Below are 21522 nucleotides of genomic sequence, written 5' to 3'. Positions count from 1 at the left end.
CAATGCATTCTATGAAGAAAAAGAAACATAGTAAGAGGGCTAAGAATTTCCAAGGAGACAGAGTCGCTGTTTCACACGGGGTGGTAGGGAAGGCCTCTCCAAGGAGGTAATGTGTGAACAGAGGTGGGAGGAATCCAGATGTGGTTCTCACCTGCTGTTAGAGGCCAGCCAGCAGGGCCATGTGGCAGGGGTACCGCAAGCAAGGCAGAGAGCAGGAGGAGCTGAGGCCGGTGTGCTAATGCGGCCCACGTCATGAGGGCCTTAATGACCTGGGAGCTACTAGGGTGTTTTGAGCAGAGGAGTGCTATCACTTGACTTTATTTACTTCATTTTAAAAGGCTCACTCTGGCTGTGCTGAGAATGGGCTGAAGAGAGGCCAGGATGGAAGTAGTGAGATCAGCAAGGAGGTTGTTGCAGAAACTGAGGTGTCAGATGATGGTGATGGACCAGGTTGGCGGCAGGGAATGGCAAGAAGTGATCAGATTCTGGATACAGTCTGGAGGAAGGGCCCATAGAATGGTCTGATGGAGTGGACGTGAGGAAAAGAAAAGAATAAGGGATTGCCTCCAGGTTTTTGGCCTGAGCCAAATTAGAAGGATGAATTTGCCATTTACTGATATATGTGGGACTTGGCTTGGAGAGGGGAATAAGGAGCTTGGTTTGGGACTTGTTAAGTTTGATACCTATTAGACCTCCAAGTGGAGATGTCAGGTATGCAGTCAGAAATAAGAACCAGGAGTTCAGGGGAGGTCTGGGCTAGAGATACAAATTTGGGAGTCAGGAAGATATAGCTATTTAAAGGCTGCAGGACAGGATTAGATCCCCTAGGTTTTATGGCTAGAGAATGGAAAATGGTTCTGAGGCCTGAGCCCTGGCCTAACACTTATAGTCTTAGGTGGTGATGGTGGGGGAGCGGTGGAAGAAAAAGATTAGGAAAAGTGGCCAGTGGAGTAGGAAAGGCACTCAGAAGGAGTGGCATCCAGGAGCAAGTGAGGAAAAGGTTTCAAGAAGGGAAGGTCAATGCTGATAGATTGGGTAGACAAAGCTTAAGAAATACTAGTGGATTTGGCGATGTGTGACTCATGGGTGACCTTGCCAAGAGCAATTCTGGTGCAGCGGTGGGTACAAAAGCCTGATTGGAGGAGATGGAGTGAAGACAGTGAATACAGACAACTCTTTCAAAGAATTTCTCTATAAAGGAGAGAATAGAGAGATGGGGGCAGGAGCTAGTGGGGGATGTGGGGTCAAAGAAAGTTCTTTTAAAAGAAGGGAGACAGTACAGAGGCTTGTATGCTGATGGGAATGATATAAGAGAGGAAAAGCTTGATGATGCAGGAGAGGAGGAATGATTGTTGGAGAGATGTCCTTGATGAGGCAAGAGGAGATGAGATGCAATGAGAGTGTCTTTAGATAGGCATGGGGGTAGTTTATCCATAGACAGTAGGGAAGACAGAGAATGTGTACCCAGATACAGGTGCATCCCTCCCTTGTATGGAGACCTGTCTTATCTTTTCTATAGTACAGTCGGTTCCCTGAGAGCAGAGAGCTGTCTGTCAAGCTCCTATATCTTCATAACCCTTGCTTGGCAGTCAGCACACACCTAATATATATGTATTTAAGGGAATATATGTTAGGAGTCTTTAATTTCTAGTAAACATTGCAAATTAATTGGAGTCAGCTTAAGAAATGAAGCAGAATTTTTTGGTAAGGCTTAGATGGGCTTCTTATGGAATTGACAAGTAGGAATGTAGCCGTGCCCAGGCAAAGAATGGAGCCAGTATTTGGAAGGATATTGGGACTCTCTCTGTCTTCTTTTTTTAATTTTGGCTGCACTGGGTCTTCGTTGCGGCGTGCAGGCTTCTCTCTAGTTGTGGTGTGCAGGCTCAGTTGCCCCGCGGCATGTGGGATCGTAGTTCCCTGAACAGGGATCGAACCCACATCCCCTGCATTGGAAGGTGGATTCTTAACCACTGGACCACCAGAGAAGTCTCTCTCTCCTTTTTCTTATTCTATCCTGAACATCAACTTCATTTTCCATCTCACTGTCGACCAGCTTTGTCTGCTTCTCAGTCCATGTGGCAGAATATGGCTGTACCCCTTCCAAGTTATTTCCAGACACTAGGGTAGACTGTCTCTAGGTTCCAATTCCCAAATACTAGGTCAAAGAATTGGATTAGATTAACTGATTATGTGTTTATTACTGGACAAATCAGCCAAGTGGCCAGGGAGGAAGGGACATGTGACTTTTACAGTTGGAAGCTCTTTGTGAGTAGGGCTGGAAGTCCAGAGAGGAGGGGCTGGGAAAATACCTCAATCAGTTTCACAGTAGTGAATGGATGGGAAGGTAGGCGTGGATGGTTGGATGGATGGATGGATGGATGGATGGATGGATGGATGTTTTAGCTGTGTCATCAAATAATACTAACAGCTCAGGAACCTGGAATGAAAGAAGGAGGGCTCTTGGCAGTGGTGTTGATATTGGGTATTGGTGAGAGACCTCCAAGGATAGAGCTGTTACTACTGTTGAGGATGTAGAACAGGCCACTGAAGAAAGGAAGCTTATTATTACCAGCCAAAGCTTTCTGGAAACTCCTTGCTTCCCTTCTTACCAGAAGCTAGGAAGTTTCTCCTCTATATTTGCCTTCCAGTTGCTGAAGGGGAACAGTTTTAGGCTTTGACAGGGCCTAGCTTCTAAAAATAAGCTGAGCCATATGATAGCCCTCTTCTTCCTACAAGCCCCAGGGCAGGTGGGCCAGTCCAGTCTCTTCAGGTGGTCTGGGGAAGCCATGGCATCCTGTTCTCTCCTCCCACTACTTTGGAACTGGTCTCCCTGCAACCCAATCTCCTGCTTCCCTCCTAGGATACCCAGAGCCAGAGGTGACCTGGTACAAGGATGACACAGAGCTGGACCGCTACTGTGGCTTGCCAAAATACGAGATCACTCATCAGGGCAACCGCCACACACTGCAGCTCTACAGGTGAGGGAGAAGGGCCTGTTCTGCTCTCTCTGCCCTCCTGAAGGTCCTATGGCCCAAGTCTGCCCTTAGAAATGGAGTCAGCTGGATGAAGACACCCAGGCAGGACCTGGGGGTGGAGGCGGGGTTCTGCGGCTAAGCTGAGCCACCTGCTGAAGCGTGTCTGTCTGCCAGTGTCTGGGATCTCCTAAGGCCAGGGCGGGAGTATTTCTGACAGCCAGAGAGCTGAGCGCAACCAGAGGGGGTCCTGACCCATAGCGACATTTTCCATGAAGTCAGCTTCCCAAAAAAGCTCCTGTGTCATCCTTACTTCACAAGGGGCTGTGTGGGTCACCTGCTTCTGAAGGGAGCTCTCCTGGGCCCCAAGTCTAATCTGTCCTGGAACAGCATGACCTTGGCCAGCTCCCACCCTCTTGCCAGCCTCAGTTTCCTCAGCTGTAGTGGGGAATTTTGGAGTTGGTGCTATCAGAGGTGGGGCGCGGCACTCGGGGCAGGGCTGGCAGGGGGTGGGGCAGGGCGCTCAACTCTTCGAGGCTCTGGCTGCGGGGATTGGGGGCTCTCACCTCCCATCTCATGCTCCTGCCTCTAGGTGTCGAGAAGAAGATGCCGCCATCTACCAGGCCTCTGCCCAGAATGCCAAGGGAATTGTGTCCTGCTCAGGGGTCTTGGAGGTGGGCACCATGACCGAGTACCAGATCCACCAGCGCTGGTTCGCCAAGCTGAAGCGCAAGGCTGCGGCAAAGATGCGTGAGATCGAGAAGAGCTGGAAGCACGGGAAGGAGGCCGTGGAAGAGGCCGACACCCTGCGCAAGCTCAGCCCCGACCGCTTCCAGCGGAAGCGGCGGCTGAGTGGGGCCGAGGTGCCAGTCCCCTCGGCCCCCACCCGGGAGGTCGAGAACGGGACACCGGTGGCTTGGCAGGAGGGAGAGACGGAGCCTGGTCAGCACCCAGGTTTGGGCCTGATCAACAGTTTTGCTTCCGGAGAGGTGACCACCAACGGGGAGGCTGCCCCTGAGAACGGGGAGGCTGGGGAGCGTGGCCTGTTGACATACATCTGTAAGGCCATGGAGCTGGGGCCTCAGAGAGCCCCCAAAAAGGAGTCTGGGGCCAAGAAGAAAAAGAAAGATGAGGAACCTAAGCAAGGTGTGCGAAAGCCAGAGGTAGAGAGGGCAGCTCGAAGCCACCGTTCCTCTGAAAACTGTGTCCCCAGTTCAGACAAGCTTGACTCCTGTGGGACACAGGGGCCCAGGGACAAGGAGCAGGTTCAGACCCGGCCCAGAGGCAGGGCCGTCCAGGGGCCTGGGTCCTCTGGAGCAGATGGCACCAGGAAGCCAGCCTCTGCTGTGGGTACTCAAGACCAGGCCCAGAAGGCCCCTGTCCCAGGCCCAGACCAGGGAGTGTATTTCTCCCTGAAGGACATGTATCCGGAGAGCACCCAGGCAGACAAGCCTCAGGGGGAGGAGGGGGCCCAGACCCCCAGTGGCAGGACACCTGGAGAGATGCCCTCAGGGAAGGTATCCAGCAAAGCCAGAGGTGAGAGGGAGCCTGCTGTCCCTGGCCAGCCCACGCCCTCAGCCCCCCAGCAGGCTAGGCCCTTCAACAGGAAGAGATTTGCTCCTCCGAAGCCCAAAGGGGAGCCCACCGCCAGCTGCAAGCCTGATTCTTCCCCAAGTCGAGATCCAGAACCTGGGGCTCAGAGCTCAGGGAAGGCCCCGCCTCAGGCCTCTGCCCAAGTGCCCACACCCCCCGCCCGGCGGAGACACAGCCCCCAGGATAGCCCGCTGCAGGGGCAAGCAGGCCACAGGACTCCAGGAAAGGTAAGTGTGGGTGTTGGGTGGCTGGAGGCCACTCGGGAGAGATGACCTCATGGAAACTGTTGCTGCAACAGCTCGGCAGCCAGTGAGCAGTGGGGTATTTATAGAAGAGGGTGGGGTGAGGTGGAGTGCTGGCCAGGAGCAGGGGACCACAGGCCTGGGCCTCGCCCCAGGCAGTCCCCAGATGCCAGGCGTGTGGGCAGCACAGCCTGACTGTGACCATCTCCTCTGACAACATGCAAGTTCACTTCCAAGGGGACTGTGTCGCAGAGGGGGGTGGAGGAAAAGGATGTTCTTTGGGGAGGAAGGAGAATGGGGAGGCTGAGGAGTGGTCTGTAGTGTGCAGTGGGTCTTGACCTGGATGCTTATTAGAAGATTTAAAAAATATCCACTGTCCAGAAAATTCTGACTTGATCTGGGGTTTTATCCAAGATTTCGGAGTCAGGTATACCTATGTGCAGATCTGACTATCCTTAACATTGTGTAATCTTGGGCAAGTCATAAAACCTTAATAAAAACAGTGCCTACTTCATAGAGCTGCTGTGAGAATCAGAGTGCTTGGCCCAGGGCTCGGTGCACGCTAAGAACGAAATAAACGGCAATAGGTCTGAGAGATTACTGTGGTGGGAGGTAGAGGCAAACTGTTTTCCCTGAGAACAGGAGTGCTGGCATTCTTCTGGCGATCAGGTAGCCAACAGAGGACAGAGGTTTTGTGTGGAGACGGGGTAGCGTGGGGCATCCAGGTGGCAGCATTAAGGAGTTTGATGGGGGGAGGGGGCAGGGGAAGAGGGAAGAGAGGAGCGGGATTGGGAGCATTAACAGAAGGGAAACAGTTTATCCCATTTGGTCAGTGTTTCATGTTTCAGGGGCAGAGGGCAGGCAGTATTTCACAGGAGTTTAGAGAGAAGGAGTGTTTTATAGCGGGGCAGAAAGAAAAAGTGTATCAAGACTGGGGGTGGGTTGGATAAAATAGATGGGATATACTTATACTAAGAAATGATTGGTTGTTTGTCTGAAATTCAAATTTAACTGGGTGTCCTGTATTTCTCTTTGCTAAATCTGGCAACCCCAATTGGAGACAGCATTTTGGCGGGAACTAAGATGAAATTGTTTCTTGGGGCAGAGGAAGCAGGAGCATGGGTCCCAGGAGACAGGAGGAGCAGCTGAAAGCAGTGTTTCACAGGGGTCAAGGCAGAAGACAGACGGCTTCTTGGAACAGTGAAGGGAAACATGAGGGACAAGCTGCTGCAGTACCTCCTGGAGGGCAGCGGGAAAAGGATGCTTCGTGGAGAACAGGGAGGGGCTGCCTTTCCCACAGACAGAACTTTCATGGGGGCAGGAGGGAGAGACCAGTTTCAAGGGTGGCCAGGGGAAATGGTTTTATTTCAGTGTGTGCTGAGGGTGCTGGGGTTAGTCTGTGGGGACGGTAGTTCAGAGGTCTTTGGAGTGGGGTGAACCTCAAACCAGACTCTCTGAATCTGTTCATGACTCTCAGCCCCTCATGCCTGGTCTCAGGAGATTTCAGCAGCGGGAGTGGTGAGTTCCTAGGAGCCCAGAAGGGGCCGCTCCACATGCCTGACAGCCCACAGGCTGGACAGCAGGGCATATGGTAGGGATGGCCCTCATGGGCCCCTAGGGAGCACATTTGGGAAGAGATCAGGCTGGCGGCCAGGTCTGTGAGTGAATCTGGCTTCTCTACCCACAGCGGCGGGGAATACCACAGCCAGAATGGCTGCATCCTCCTGGCAAGGCCCTCCTTGCCTCTTGCAAGTGGGACGAATGGGCTGGGTCACGGCAGGCACAGGAGAGGCTGTCTGTAGAGGTTCTGCTGTTCCTGCAAAGAGCTTGTGTGGCTTTTTTTTTTAGTACTTAAAAAAATTGTGAAATGTATCATACATGTGAAAAATGCATTTAACAGCTATATGTATTTTTGAAGCTGTTGCTTTTTAGTAGCTGAATTTGATTGGTTTTTCATATTCTCATTCTACCAAATCTTTTTAAAAAAATCTTATTTTTTGATTATGAAAGAAACACATGGCCATAGTAAAAAATGTGGGGGAAAATTCTAAAAACTGAAAGGAAAAAGTAGAAATTCACCTATAATTCTACCATCCAAAGACATCTTGATATATCTACCAATCTTTCTGTATATGTATTTTATTATTTTAAAATTTGATTTACATTGTTATTCTGATTCAGTTTTATGTTCTGCTTTCGTTACTTCTCATTATTTCATGAGCAGTTTTTCATGGTTCCTAAAAATTATCTGAAAAACTTCATTTTTAGTGGTTATGTAAGGTGCCACAATATGCATATTTTAAACATTTCTTCCATAGTGTTTATGCTTTTCTTCCTTATTCCAAGGTTAGTTAAATATATATCTGTATTTTTATAATTTTTGTTGTTTGAATTCCTGACTTTTAAATTAATCTGGAATTGATTTGGGTGTATACCATAGTATCAGTCTCTAGCTCAATTTTTGGTTAATAAGTAATTTCCCCCAAATTTAACCTTTTCCTATTAGTTTGTGATTCTTTCTTTATACACTAATTTTATACCCACTAAAGCCTATTTTAGTTCCCATATATACATCTATCATAATCCATTAATCTGTTTGTTGATTCTTACAACAGGATGATCTCATTTTTTTTTTTTAATTTTATTTATTTATTTATTTATTTATTTATTTATTTATTTATTTATGGCTGTGTTGGGTCTTCGTTTCTGTGCGAGGGCTCTCTCTAGTTGCGGCAAGCGGGGGCCACTCTTCATCGCGGTGCGCGGGCCTCTCACTATCGCGGCCTATCCTGTTGCGGAGCACAGGCTCCAGACGTGCAGGCTCAGTAATTGTGGCTCACGGGCCTAGCTGCTCCGCGGCATGTGGGATCTTCCCAGACCAGGGCTCGAACCCGTGTCCCCTGCATTGGCAGGCAGATTCTCAACCACTGCGCCACCAGGGAAGCCCCAGGATGATCTCATTTTAATTGTTGTAGCTTTCATTTCTGGCAGAGCAACCCTCTTATACTTCTTTTAAATATGTTTTAGCTATTCTCTCTTGTTTATTCCTCTAGGAAAACTTTAGAATCATTGTTTGAATTTTTCCAAACTCCCAGATAACATTGTTTTTTACCTTGTATCCTTATATTCACCATTTTAAAAAACTACATTTTCAAAAAAGTGATGAATTATTTTTAACAAGATCAAAAGCATATTAAATCCTTTCATGGAAGACTAGTCAGATTTGAATTTTGAATGGTCTTTTAGTAAAATTTGTTAGGTTTATATTTTTAAACAGCTTGATCGAGGTATAATTTATACACCAATAATAGTCACCTATTTAAAATGTACAGTCCAATGTACACAATTCACAGTTGTACAGCCATTACCACAATTCGGTTTTAAAACATTTCCATCACCCTGAAAAGACCCTTGTTCCTTTTTTGCAGTTAATCCTTGTTCCCACCACCACGACCAGGCAACCACTAATCTGCTTTCTGTCTCTACACCATTGGTATTTTGATTGAGACTGCATTAAGTATCTTTACATATAAGAATTAATTTGGAAATATCAATATCTTAATATTTAGCTTTCTTATCCAGGAGCATGGTATTTGTTTCTATCATTCAAGCCTTCTTTCTTCTTTCTTTTTTTATTTTTAAATTAAAAAAAATTTTTGGCCACACCGCGCAGCTTGCGGGATCTTAGTTCCCTGACCAGGGATTGAACCCAGGCCCTTGGCAATGAAAGCGCAGAGTCCTAACCAGTGGACATTCCCTCTTATTTCTTTTTAAGCTCTGTTTTCTCCATATGGGTCCAGCATGCCTCTTGTTAGCATTAGATATTTTAAAGGCCACTGCTTCTGGGATATGCTGCTGCTGCTTTCCTACGCTGTCTTGATTTCCTTTCCTGGAAATAAGGGGTATCTCTGACAGCTCAAGTTAGGCTTTCATCTTGGATATGGATGAGGAGCAGATGCTAAAACTCTGGCCTCTTGGGTTGTTAAGAGTGTCCAGAGACCGTCTCCTTGAGCCCAGCCATGCTATTCAGGGAGCTCTTTCCCCGGGCAGAAGCAATCTTCCTAAGGTACTTGGTGAATGGGAACTGGCCTTCAGTGTCCTCAAAGGCTGCTTTTTAGTGCCCTAACCTGAGATCTTCTCTGAGACTGGCTCAGATCTCTGGAGCTGAGGTACAGGAGCGTGGGGATATGGTGGAATGCCCCATCTGCCCAAATCCTCAGAGTGGGTGGTATAGACATGAGAGGGCTCTGCTGAACGCCTTGAGACCTCACAGGTCTTTACATCCTGTACGTCCTGGTCCTGAGGATGATCATCTCAATATGTGGAAACTCCTCTTGCATAATCAGGGTGCTTTGGTTTTCAGAGACTACGTGAATATAAGTATTTTCTGAGAGCTGTTGAAGGGAGGGGGGCTTGAGGAGAGACATGATCGTTGCCTTAAGAAATTATCTAACGAATCCAGGGGATTAGACTTGCACCAAACCATAAGCGCAAAGAGGCTGTGGTGAATGTTATTGCAGTAGGTTTCTAGGGACGGAGAGTGGGGTGGTCTGCAGTCACGAGAGAAGGCATCTGGGAAGAGGCTGGTTGGCAGCATGTATAGGGTTTATTACTGTAAATACCATAGTAGAAAAACATCAAATATAATTTTTTTAATATAAAAGAATGCCCATAATATCCCCAGATAAAAAGAAATTAGATAGGTTAAAGAGAGGAAGGAAGACATTCTGGGAAGGACAAATAGCATGAAGCAAGGGTAAGGTGGTAGGTAGGAATGCACACCTGCCTGTCCTAATCTTTTTTAAATTTTTAAAAAAAGTTTCTTTAAAAAAAATTTTTTTTTTTTTCCCATACCGCACAGCACATGGGATCTTAGTTCCCTGACCAGGGATCAAACCCATGCCCCCTGCATTGGAAGCACAGAGTCTCAACCACTAGACCACCAGGGAAGTGCCCTGCCTATCCTAACCTTAATGCCTAGATGCATTTAAAGCCTCTCAACACTTTTTCTTCTCTTCTGTGTCTTGTGTTCTGCTTTGGTTTGTTTAGCACTAACTGTAACATCATCCAGTCTTGAGAGTGAGACAGAAAGGGGAGAGAACTAACATTTTTTGAATATCAGCTTCCAGTAATGCTGGGCTAGATAATTCCAACCAACTTTCCTACTGAGGGCAACTAATAAAGCTGAGCAAAATATAATAATGTCTGCTTGAAGGCACTGGAGAGCTAACAAAGGGAAGAATCTCTTGCCCAGGATCTGGGAGGAGATGGAAATCCAGAATGGTGAGCTCAGCATTTGGCATAGCTTTTGTCCTGGGGTTGTTTGCCACTCCAGAAGGGGAGAATGAGAGACTCAGCAGTGTTGTAGACAGCCTCAAGGGACTTGGGAGACTAGAATTGGAGCCCATGGTCTCAAGAGTGGTAGCCCTGGCAAACCCCCTGGTCTTTGGGTTGGGAACCCTGAAGGTTTGCACCATAGGATTAAGGGAACCAGAGCAAATTACCCTCACGGGGATTGAGGCTTAACTCTGAGTTACCTGGGTGACCAAGAAATATCTCAGTCCTTGAAATCAGATTAAGGTGGTTCAAGATACCTTGCTCCCAAGCATCTGGAGGATGATAACATCATCTTAAGCCTCAAATTATTTTTGAAAAATGTTTCAAATGTAATATTCAGCACCTAAATGAAGATAAGCAGGCACACAAAGAGAGGAAAACATGAAAAAGGGGACTTCCCCGGCAGTCCAGTGGTTAGGACTCAGCACTTTCACTGCTGTGGCCCTGGGTTCAATCCCTGGTTGGAGAACTAAGATCCTGCAAGCTGCGCAGTGTGGCAAAAAAAAAAAAAAAGAAACATGAAAAAGAACTAGCAAAACCAGCAGACAATATATTCCAACTTTTGGAATTATCAGACATGAACTATAAAACTAAAACTATACATTCTATATTCAAGAAGATAAAAAGGCAAGATTGAAGATTTCAGCAGAGAACTAGAAACTATAAAAAGTGGCAAAGACTTTAAAATGAACCAACTAGAAATCCAGAACTAGAAAATACAGTAACGAATGTTAAATTAGTTATCACGGTTATGGTAGTTCCAGTTCTGGATAAGATGCAGTAAACACCATCCACCCTGTATCTTCCACTGAATGCAACTAAAAACTTGGGCCAAATGCATGGTGCAGCTACTTGATGACTTTGATAAGCAAATAGTAGCAGACAGACTGAGGAATAAGACCAGAATTAAGTACCACTGATTCAGCAGTATTTACCCTTAAAAAAATCTAGTATTCCCTGGCCTGGTCTTAATGCAATCAGAAACTCAGAAATAAGCATCAGGATGAACAGAGAGAGCTTTAGGAGAAGCCCTTTTGAACAGGCTTGAGGAATAGGAGAGGAATCTCCTGGTAGTGACAGTAGCAGAGGCCACAGGGGTCTAAAACTTTGAGGGAGGACTGGAAAAGGGAATCCTAAGGACCCCGAAAGTAAAGGGTAGATCATGCACAGGAAGAAGTTTGGGAAAGTGACTTTATAAGCTGTTTATAAATTCCTGGGCTTATTCTCAAGCTGTTCATGCATGGATCTGGTTCTGAACATTGTATCAAAAGGAACTAAGAGACCATCATCCAAGTCCCAGACTGGCCACTGGGTGGCACACACACAGGACAGATCTGAATAGCACTGCAAAGACTTTGAAAATGTTCCTGACATTGAAACTACAACCTCAGAATGTTGAATGGAACTTGCAGCCTGAACACAACCAAGTAGATTGTCTGCTCAGACAAAAATATTAACATTCTCTATAGGATTTATACAAGAAACCAGAATCTCATAATATTCAAAATGTGCCAGATATAATAAGTATTATTTGGCATATGAGAAAATCAGGAAAATCTCAACTTGCATGGGAAAATGCAGTTAAAGAATGCCAATGTCAAGATGGCAGATATGTTGGAATTATCTGACTTTAAAGCAGTGACAAAAAGTAAGGTTGAACACTCTGGAAGTAAGTGGAAAGATAGAAAGTCTTGGCAAAGAAATACAAGATATAAAGAACAAATTGTTCATTTCAGAACTGAAAAATAAAATAATTGAAATAAAAAAGACTTGCTTGTTGGGCACAACAGCAGAATGAGGACAATAGGGAAAAAGTCAGTGCACTTTGAAGATAGGTCAATCAAAAGTATTCAATCTGAATAACAGAGAGAAAAAGACATGAACAGAGCTTCAAGGATCTGTGGTGCAATATCAAAATGTCTAACATTCGGGCTTCCCTGGTGGCGCAGTGGTTGAGAGTCTGCCTGCCAATGCAGGGGACACGGGTTCGAGCCCTGGTCTGGGAAGATCCCACATGCCGCAGAGCGGCTAGGCCCGTGAGCCACGACTACTGAGCCTGCGCGTCTGGAGCCCATGCTCCGCAACAAGAGAGGCCGTGACAGTGAGAGGTCCGTGCACCGTGATGAAGAGTGGACCCCACTCGCTGGAACTGGAGAAAGCCCTCACACAGAAACGAAGACCCAACACACCCAAAAATAAATAAATAAATTAATTAAAAGGAAAGGAGGGGGGAAATTGATAAATGAAGATTAGTGTTACTATACGTATACAAATACATATTATATACATGTATCAAAATGACCGAACATATAGCAAGGGAGGTCTACGGAACACTGTGTAAAAAAAAAAAAAAAAATGTCTAACATTCATGTCATTGGATACCCAGAAGGAGAGAAGAGAGTGTGGTGCAGAGAAAATATATGAAGAAATGATGGCCAAAAACTTCCCAGATTTGGCAAAAACCCCCCCACAAACTTACAGATCAAGAAGTTCAGCAAACCGCAAATAAGAAACGCCCACAGAATTCCATGCCAGGGAACAGCATAGTCAAATTGCTGAGAACTGAAGACAACAACAACAATAAAATCTTGAAAGTAGTCAGAGAAAAAACGACACATTATTTATAGGGGAACAGTAACTCGAATGACTGCAGATTTCTCATCAGAAACAATGGAGGTTAAAAAAGGAAGTGAAATAATATTTTTTAACTGCTGAAAGAAAATATTTTTCAATCTATAATTCTACATTCAGCAAACATATCTTTTAGTATTGAAGGTGAAATAAAGACATTCCAAGATAAAGGGAAACTAAGAGAATGCATTGCTAGCAAACCTGTTCTAAAAGAATTGCTAAAGTAAATTTTTCAGACAAAGGGAAATGATACAAGGAATCTTGTAAATACCTGGGTAAACATAATAGATTATTCTTCTCTTCTTGAATTCTTTAAAAAATGTTTGAAGGTAAAAAGTACAGATTATAACATTGTCTGCCAAAGTTTTTAATGTATGTAAATGTAACATATAAAGAGGGAGAGGGTAAAGGGACCTATGTGGTGGTAAGATTACTACATTTCACTTGCAGTGGTAAGATGTTGACTCTAAGTAGACTGGGAAGTTAAGTGTATGTATTGTAAGCCCTAGAACAATAATTAAAATACAAAGAACTATAGTAAACATCACAATATGTAAATTAAAGTGGAATACTAAAAATTTTCAAATAATCTACAAGAAAACTGGAAAGGAAGAAATAACAGAGGGAACAAATAGAAAACAAATAATAAAATAATTGATGTAAGTTCAAACGTATAAATAATTATATTAAATATAAGTGGTCTAAACACATGAAGTAAAAGAGATTGTGAGACTGGATCAAAAAAAAATTTCCCAACTCTATGCTTTTTAAAAGAAATTGACTTCAATTCCAATGATATAGGTAGGTTAAAAGTAAAATAATAGAAAATATATACAATGCAAACACTAATCACCTGAAAACTGGACTGGCCATATTAATATCAGACAAAGCAGACTTCAGAGCAAAGAAAATTACCAGGGAAAAATAGTGAAGTACATAATGATAAAAGAATCAATTCAAGAAAATGAAAATGAGTTTGCCCCTAACAACAGAGCTTCAAAATACATGAAGAAAAACTGGCAGAACTGAAAGGAGAAATAGACAAATCAACAATTATAGTTGGAGACTTTAACACGCCTCTCAATAACCAATTGAACTAGTAAACAGAAAATCAATAAGAATAGAAAAGAACTGAATAGCTTTATCAACTAACTGGATCTAATAGACACATAGCATACTCCACATAACAACAGCAGAATACTTATTTGTTTCAAGTGCATATAAAACATTCACTAGAATAGATCATATCCTGGGTCATAAACAAACCTTAACAAATATAAAATATTTGAAATAATACAAAGTATGTTCTCTGACAAAAATGAAATTAAACTAGAAATCAGTGACAGAGGATAATAGGAAAGTCTCCAAACACTTCTAAATTAAATATCACACTTTTATGGGTCAGAGAGGAAGGTCTTAAGGTCAATTGGGAAATATTTTGAACTGAATGAAAGTGAAAGTACAACATATCAAAAATTTAGATGCTGCTAAATCAGTGTCTTGAGGAAAATTTATAGCATTAAATATTTATATTAGAAAAGAAGGTCTGAAATCAATACTCTAAGCTCTCATATTGAGAAACTAGAAAAGGAAGAACAAAACTAACCCAAAGCAAGCAGAAGGAAGGGAAAAATAATAAAGAAAAGAACAAAAAATGAAATTGAAAACAGAAAAACTATGGAAAAAAATTAAACCAAAATCTTGCTATTTGAAAAGATCAATAATATTGATAAGCCTCTAGCAAGACTCACAAAGAAAAAAAAAAATAAGAGAAGACACAAATTACCTGTATTCAGAACAAAAGAGGAGCTTGATTGTGGTGATCATTTCACAGTATATAGATATATCAAAACATCAAGTTGTACACTTTAAATGTATACTGTTTTGTCAATTATACCTCAATAAAGCTCTTTAAAAAAAATGAATGAAAGGAGATATCACTAGTGACCCTGCAAGCATTAAAAGGATAATAAAGGACTATTATGAAAAAAAATGCACTCACAAGTTCAACAACTTAGATGAAATAGAACAATTCTTAAAAAAAAAAAAACCTACCAAAACTCATGTAAAAATGAAACAAGATAATTTGAATAATGCTATGACTGTTAAGGAAATTGAATTTGTAGTTTTAAATCTCCTCCCCAAAATCTTTAGGGCCACATGGTTTCACTGGAAAATTATACCAAACATTTAAAGATGATGAAGCCTCAGTATGAGCCCTGGGTCTGGGTTTCATCAAGGAAGTAGATTCCAGGTCCTTGACAATGCCCTGCTCCATCCCTGTTAAGCCCCTGACTTTGTATCCTGCTTCCCCAAACCAGCACTCTCTCCTCTTAGAGTGTTACAAGCCATAGTACTTGCCATTCAGTGGTTCATTCCTGTGAACCTCCTATGTGCCTCGGTCTGTGAAGGATGCAAAGGTGATTCAGACTGGTTCCTTGATCTCAAAAATTTTACAGAGAAGACAGAAAGACAGGATGGCAAATTAAAACTGCTAATGTTCTTTGTAATGAAAAAGCCCACAGAGAACCAGATAGGTTCACCCCAGCTCACACAGTTTTTTATTTTTAAGAAATACATGACATTCCTCCTCACTTCTCCATACAGTTCCAGATGCAGACACACACCCCCTGCCCCCCATAGTGTTTAGAGAGGTCAGTCTTTATAGTTATTGCACACCAAGTCTAACCCTGGGCCTGTGCTGGGCCCTCTTTGAAAGGGAAGAGTTCACAGATTAGCAGGTGACACATGCATAACTGCCACAGAGAATGAGGGTATAATAATAGAATTAGGTACATTTGCCATGGATACATAGGATAAGAAGACACTTATGTTTTTTGGGGTGGAGAAGGGAACTCAGAAGTCTTCTAAAATGAGAAGAAACCTGAGTGAGGTCTTCAGGGAAAGGAAGGAATTCTCCAGGTGAGCAATGAGAAGGCTGAGAATGTCCAGCAGAGAAAAAACAAAGTGGTTATAAAATAGCACAGTAATCAGCATGGTACGTTAGTGTTGTGGGATGGAGTGACCCAAGAGATGAGCCTGGAGAGACAGACCTGGGTCCCCTGCTGAAGGACAGGCCTCACTGATCACACAAGGGTCTATTTACTTATTCATTTTCATTCTTAATTGGATTTTGTTAAATATGTGTCATAGGCACATGGTATAAAATCCAAAAAGTATAAAAAGTATTTAGAGAATATTAAATCATCACCCTTTCCCTACCGCCACCACCCCATCCCTCTTCCTGAAATAAGTTGCCATAACTGGTATCTTGGGCATCCTTCCAGAGCTATCTTCTGTACATTTACAAATATGTGTCTCTGTATTTTCCACATAAAGGTGGCATATGATACTTTCTGTCCTATACCTTGCTTTTTTATTTGGGTATTTATTTTATTTATTTGGGGTGTGGATGTACCATAATTCATTGGATCAATCCTGTATTGATGTAATTTAGGTAATTCCTAGTCTTTTGCTATTATAAACTATGCTGCAATGAGTATCCTTGTATATATGTCAATTTGCACATGAAAGTATATCTATAGGCTAAATTCCCAGGAGTGGAACTGTTGGGCCAAAGAATATAAGTATTTTTAGTTTTACTAGATAATGCCAAATTACTATCCATAGAGGCTGTGCTGATGCCTGTTTCCCCATACCCTGCCAGGCAGGGAGTATTCTTAAACTTTTTGCTCTTTTAGGCTAGGACTTTTAGGCTTTAGCCTGTAAGTGATGATAAGCTGCTGAGAGGCTTTTAAGGAGGGGAGTGTCACAATCAGATTTATTTTTTATTTTTTTATTTTTGTATTATTATTTTTAATTTATTTATTTTTGGCTGCGTTGGGTCTTTGTTGCGGCACGCAGGCTTTCTCTAGTTGTAGCAAGTGGGTGCTACTCTTTGTCGCGGTGCATGGGCTTCTCATTGTGGTAGCTTCTCTTGTGGAGCTGGAGCTCTAGGTGCGCAGGCTTCAGTAGTTGTGGCACGTAGGCTCAGTAGTTGTGGCGCATGGGCTTAGTTGCTCCGTGGCATGTGGGATCTTCCCAGGCCAGGGCTCGAACCCCTGTCCCCTGCATTGGCAGGCAGATTCTTAACCACTGCACCACCAGGGAAGCCCAGCTCCAAGGTGTTTTTGTTTGTTCGTGTCTTACTGGTTCTCAGAGAAGTTGGAGGAGCGTTTTTACTAACATTCTTCGGTCAGTCAGACTTACATTTGATGGCTCCTGTTAGTCACCAAACTCTTCTATTTTTTTCGTATTCATACCATTCATTCAGAATTCCATATGCAGTAAAGTAACTTTAAGTTCTATACTTAATTTAAATATAATTTAATTAAATACATATTAAGGTCTCATATGTTCTGTTTGCTTTGGTTTTGTGTGTGGTTCTTCTGATACTTAGAAATATTTGTACGTAGTAATTTATAATTTAAATTTTATGTAATATCATCCATAATTTTATCTGTTTAGTCAGTGTGTTTTACTTTTTTATGATGAGCAGTGATCGTGTTTCCACTTCCTCCCTACCTTTTTTCCCTTTCATTTTCTATCTCCTATTATCCCAAAGTTTTATTTCTAAGTGACTATCTTTGTATAGTTGAATATGCTGTATTTCTGTTACCTGGGTTTTCAGCTTTGAGTCATGCCTTTGATTCCTGGCTTGTATAAGTGATACAATTAAGGCACTTAACTCCACTTGTCATCTTCTTCCCCTTTCCCCTTCTGTGCTAGTTGTATCGTTTCTGCATTGTCAGGGCATAAACACTGACATTCTGATCTGCCACTCTAAACATTTTTGGTTTTAGTCTTGGTTCTATGGTTAAATATATGTTCAGTGTTCACCATCAATTCTTTTGCTGTGGTTTCCCCAGTCATCTTTTGGTTGACCAAAGTTTGTTCTCCAGTAGTTTCCTCCAGGGCAATGGAACACTATTTCTTAAGTTCTTATATGTTCAAAATCTATTTTCTTAGCAATTTTCGTGTATTTTTGCTCATGTTTTTTGAGATCTGCCTCTGGTAGGCTGCTCCACTGTTCTTTTCCTGACTGTTGGACGTCTCCCTTGTATGTCTTCTGCTTGATTTCCACCCAGTCCTCCGTGATCCTACAGCTCTTGCAACCTCTCAGAGTTTCATCTATCTGCTTTTGGCAATCCTTACCCTTTTTTTTTTTTTTTTTGAGACTGTAGGTTTTATTAGCCTCCATTTCCACTAACAATGGAATTTGCTTTGTTTTTTCTTGTTTACTTAGTTGGTTTTGATTATATCCAACAGGAAAAGAGGCAATTTACTGTTTTATGCCAGTATGTTTAGATAGAAGGTCCTTTAATTATATTTAAATGTGTGACCATATAGTATAACAACAAAGAACATGAGATTTGAAGCTAGACACACCTGGCTTCTAAACTAAACTCTACCACTTACTATCTGATAATGGACAAACCATATTCCTTCTTTGACCATCAGTGTTCTTATCTCTAAAATAGAGATGATTCTTGCAACTATTTGATATTGTTGTGAGGAGTGAGGTAATACATATGTGATAAATAGGGGCCTAGCATAGTGTTTTGCAAATAGCGGGTGTTCAGAAGGGTAACGTTATAATGTTTCATGGATCTCCTGGCATAGGTGTCATTCATAATGACTTTAACCCTCTCTGGATGGCATTGTGTAATTACCACTCACTCAGCATTAATAACGATGCTGTCAAGGAGACCCTTTGGCACTCTCCCACTTCACCCCTAATTCTATCCAGGGCAGTTAGTGCCACAGGAGAGGGACAGATTGACTGCTCGGAAGCCCTGGGGAGAGGACACTCTCCTCCGAATGGCAGGGTTGAGGGGTGGGTTAGCATGTGATCAGGGGCTGTCAGGAGAGGCAAAATTTCTTCAGGGAGAGATGGGGAGGGCCAGAGCTAGACCTGGATTCTGGGTATTCCCTGGTCTAGATTCTGGGATCAGGGATTGGGTGGGTGGGCTTGGGACTCTGTCACCCCTAGCAGGCCTGAGAAACCAGGTGGCAGGATTCTCGTCATGGCAGTTCTGGATGAGGTCAGAGGAGGCTGGGATATTGGATTGGAAAGAGATCCTAAGGCACGTGTAGTTAAGTTCTTGCTTCTGTCTGTGTGTTCTCAGGTCCAGGAGTCCCAGGCAACCATGGCTCCTACCACATTGGCCAGCAGCAGCTCTGATACAGTCTCTGCTGGTTGCAGCACCTCCAGAAGTCAGGACATCATTGAGCCCATGGACACAGAAACCCAGGAGGACAGGAGAGCATCTTCCGATCAGAACATTGGAGGCAAGAAGAATACAGAGGTGGATAGGAAGATGCAGGTGGATGGGAAGACGCAGGGAGACGGAACACAAAGCACCCAGAGGACACAGGCAGATAGGAAGACACAGGTGGATGTTGTGACACAAGAAAGTGAGAGGTCAGAGTCAGGCAGGAATTCCCAGGAGGACGTGATGGCACGAGGAAAGGTGGGGACCCAGGCAGATGAGAGGACACAGGCAGACAGAAGGGTGCAGGAAGACAAGGGGGCATGGTCAGAGGGGAGCATTCCCACAGCCATGAAATGTTGGTCAGAGAAGGTGCCCATGACCGGTATCAGCCCACAGTCCAGGGCCCCCAAACGCCCACCTTCAGAGGATCCTAGGTCCCCTCAGATTATTGAATGCTTTGAACAGACCCCAGAAGAGTTCTCCGTCCCAGACAAACCTGATTTTATGCTCAGATCTGACGAGGCAGCAGGAACAGCCTCCGGGAACCGTGAGGAAACTGTGCCAGGTCCCCTGGTGGGGGGCCTCACACGCAAGGCACAGCTGCCTCCTGAGGGCAGTTTGGAGCAGGTGGGAGGAGAGAGATGTCGAGGGCCAGAGCAGTCGGGTCCAGTTAAGGACAAGCCCGAGGAGGGCCTGTCCCAGGGCCCCAAGCAGGAACAGCCAGGAGAAGTGCCGCCTGTGGATCTGGGTGGCTGTTCTCCAGCGGGCCTGAGCCCCCAGGTGCCCACTCTGCCCTCTCTTCCTGGGGCTGGCCTGACTGATAACTCACAGCAGCCGCTGCCCAGCACCCCGGCTTCTCAGCACATGAACACAGCTGCCTTCCTACCCTCTGGGGACCAGGCCTCGCTGAGTTCTGCCCCCCCACCGCACCTGGGGCCGGGCACCCCCAGCCGGAGTCACCCGCCAGGAACCAGGGCAGCAGACGCTGAGGGGGCCTGCGCCAAGGTGCCCGGTGTGGAAGGGAGGACTTCAGGCTCCCGGACCTGTGACCCTGGCCTCATAGACTCCCTGAAGAGCTACTTGCTCCTGCTGCTGAAGCTGTCCAGCTCAGAGACGAGTGGCAGGGGCCCTGGGGCCCAGGGGGAAGCTGCTGCTGGGGATCAGGCACCCTCACCCTATCTGGCCCCCAACGTGGAAGTGGCCGGTCTGAGTCCCCGGACGTCACGGCGCATCCTGGAGCATGTGGAGAACAACCATCTGGTGCAGAGCGCGCAGACCCTGCTGCTGAGCCCCTGTACCTCCCGCCGCCTCACCGGCCTCCTGGACCGCGAGGTGCAGGTTGGCCGTCAGGCCCTGGCTGCTGCCCGGTGCCCTGGCCCCAGCCCCCTCTCTATCCCTGCCATCGTGGTAGGTGAGGAGGAAGGCCCTGGGCTGACCTCAGGAGGATCCAGTGAGGGTGAGGGAGAGGTTTCCCTTGAGGGGCCTGGCCTCCTGCCGACCTCCCAGGAGAGCGGCATGGGTGGGGCGCTGGTGGGGGTGGGTGGGCAGGCAGCCCCTGGGCAGGGACTGCTGTCAGCAGAGAGCGGAGCCCAGGAGCCCTTCCGAGAGGAGGAGATCCCAGGGGAAGCTCTGACAGATCTCCCTGCAGCTACGCCCGAGGAACTGGCTCTGGGGGCCCGGAGGAAGAGGTTTCTCCCTAAGGTCAGAGCAGCAGGAGACGGGGAGCCAACCAAGCCCGAAGAAAGGGAGAGCCCCTCGGGTTCCCCCCGGGGGCCCCGGAAGGGCCTTGCACCTGGGCCCCCGGGGAGTCCAGGGCGGGAGAAACGCTCCCCTACTCAGGGCAGAAAGGCAGGCATGCTGGAGGTGCCGCGGGCAGAGGAGGGGCCGGCAGCAGGAACCCTGGGCTCCAGCCCCAGAGCCAGCGACCTGGAAGCAGAGCTGGCCCTGGAGGAAGGCAAGCAGGGCACTCCGGCCAAGCCAAGGAGAGCCAAAGACCTGCTAAAAGGTGAGCAACAGGTACGGCTTCACAGGAGCGGGCTGCCCGGAACAGGGCCCTGCTGGGGTAACCCTGCCTGCTAGAGGTTTAGCGTACCTCTGTAAAGGTTATTCTTACGTAATAATCCCACAGGCTTTGGAATCAGAAAGGCCACTTGGAGTTGGAAATGGTACCAACTTTGTAACATTGTGAGGGTTACATGGGATAGAATAAATCAAGTACTCAGCACAGGGCCTGGCTTCAGTAGTATCCTAGCTCTATCATCATCATCACCACCGTAATCGCCTCTTTGCAGACTTGTCCCTCGAGTAGAGTGGTATGGACAGGATTCAAACACAGGGTCCTAGGTTTAGGAGCCTAGGCTGCAAACTGAAGCTCCTCTCTTGACTGCTGTCTGCGGCCTCAGCTGTGAGGCTCTCCCTGGCCTGGAGTGGAGGTGCCAGACTATGTTCTTTCTAGCTAAGATGTGTGCTTTGAGGTCAGGGCAAAAGCCTCAGAGATACAGGTGGGACCCAAGTGAGGGCTGTGTGCAGGCT

General features: G+C 45.5%; 1 protein-coding gene across 4 annotated transcripts in view; it reads left to right on the top strand.

Annotated features, from left to right (window-relative positions):
- ALPK3 (alpha kinase 3) overlaps positions 1-21522 on the top strand; it is a 48425-nt gene that overhangs the window by 16503 nt on the left and 10400 nt on the right. For all 4 annotated transcript variants that reach the window (XM_057544373.1, XM_057544371.1, XM_057544372.1 and 1 more), the window contains 3 exons: positions 2861-2978; positions 3565-4792; positions 18904-20995. In XM_057544373.1, the coding sequence (XP_057400356.1) occupies positions 2861-2978; positions 3565-4792; positions 18904-20995 (3438 nt within the window). The remainder of the gene's footprint in view (positions 1-2860; positions 2979-3564; positions 4793-18903; positions 20996-21522) is intronic.

The sequence above is a fragment of the Balaenoptera acutorostrata genome, chromosome 3 (genome assembly GCF_949987535.1).
Source record: "Balaenoptera acutorostrata chromosome 3, mBalAcu1.1, whole genome shotgun sequence".
NCBI classification, from domain to species: domain Eukaryota; kingdom Metazoa; phylum Chordata; class Mammalia; order Artiodactyla; family Balaenopteridae; genus Balaenoptera; species Balaenoptera acutorostrata.
Note: the sequence above shows the minus strand (reverse complement) of the source record. Positions and strands in the feature narration are given on the sequence as shown.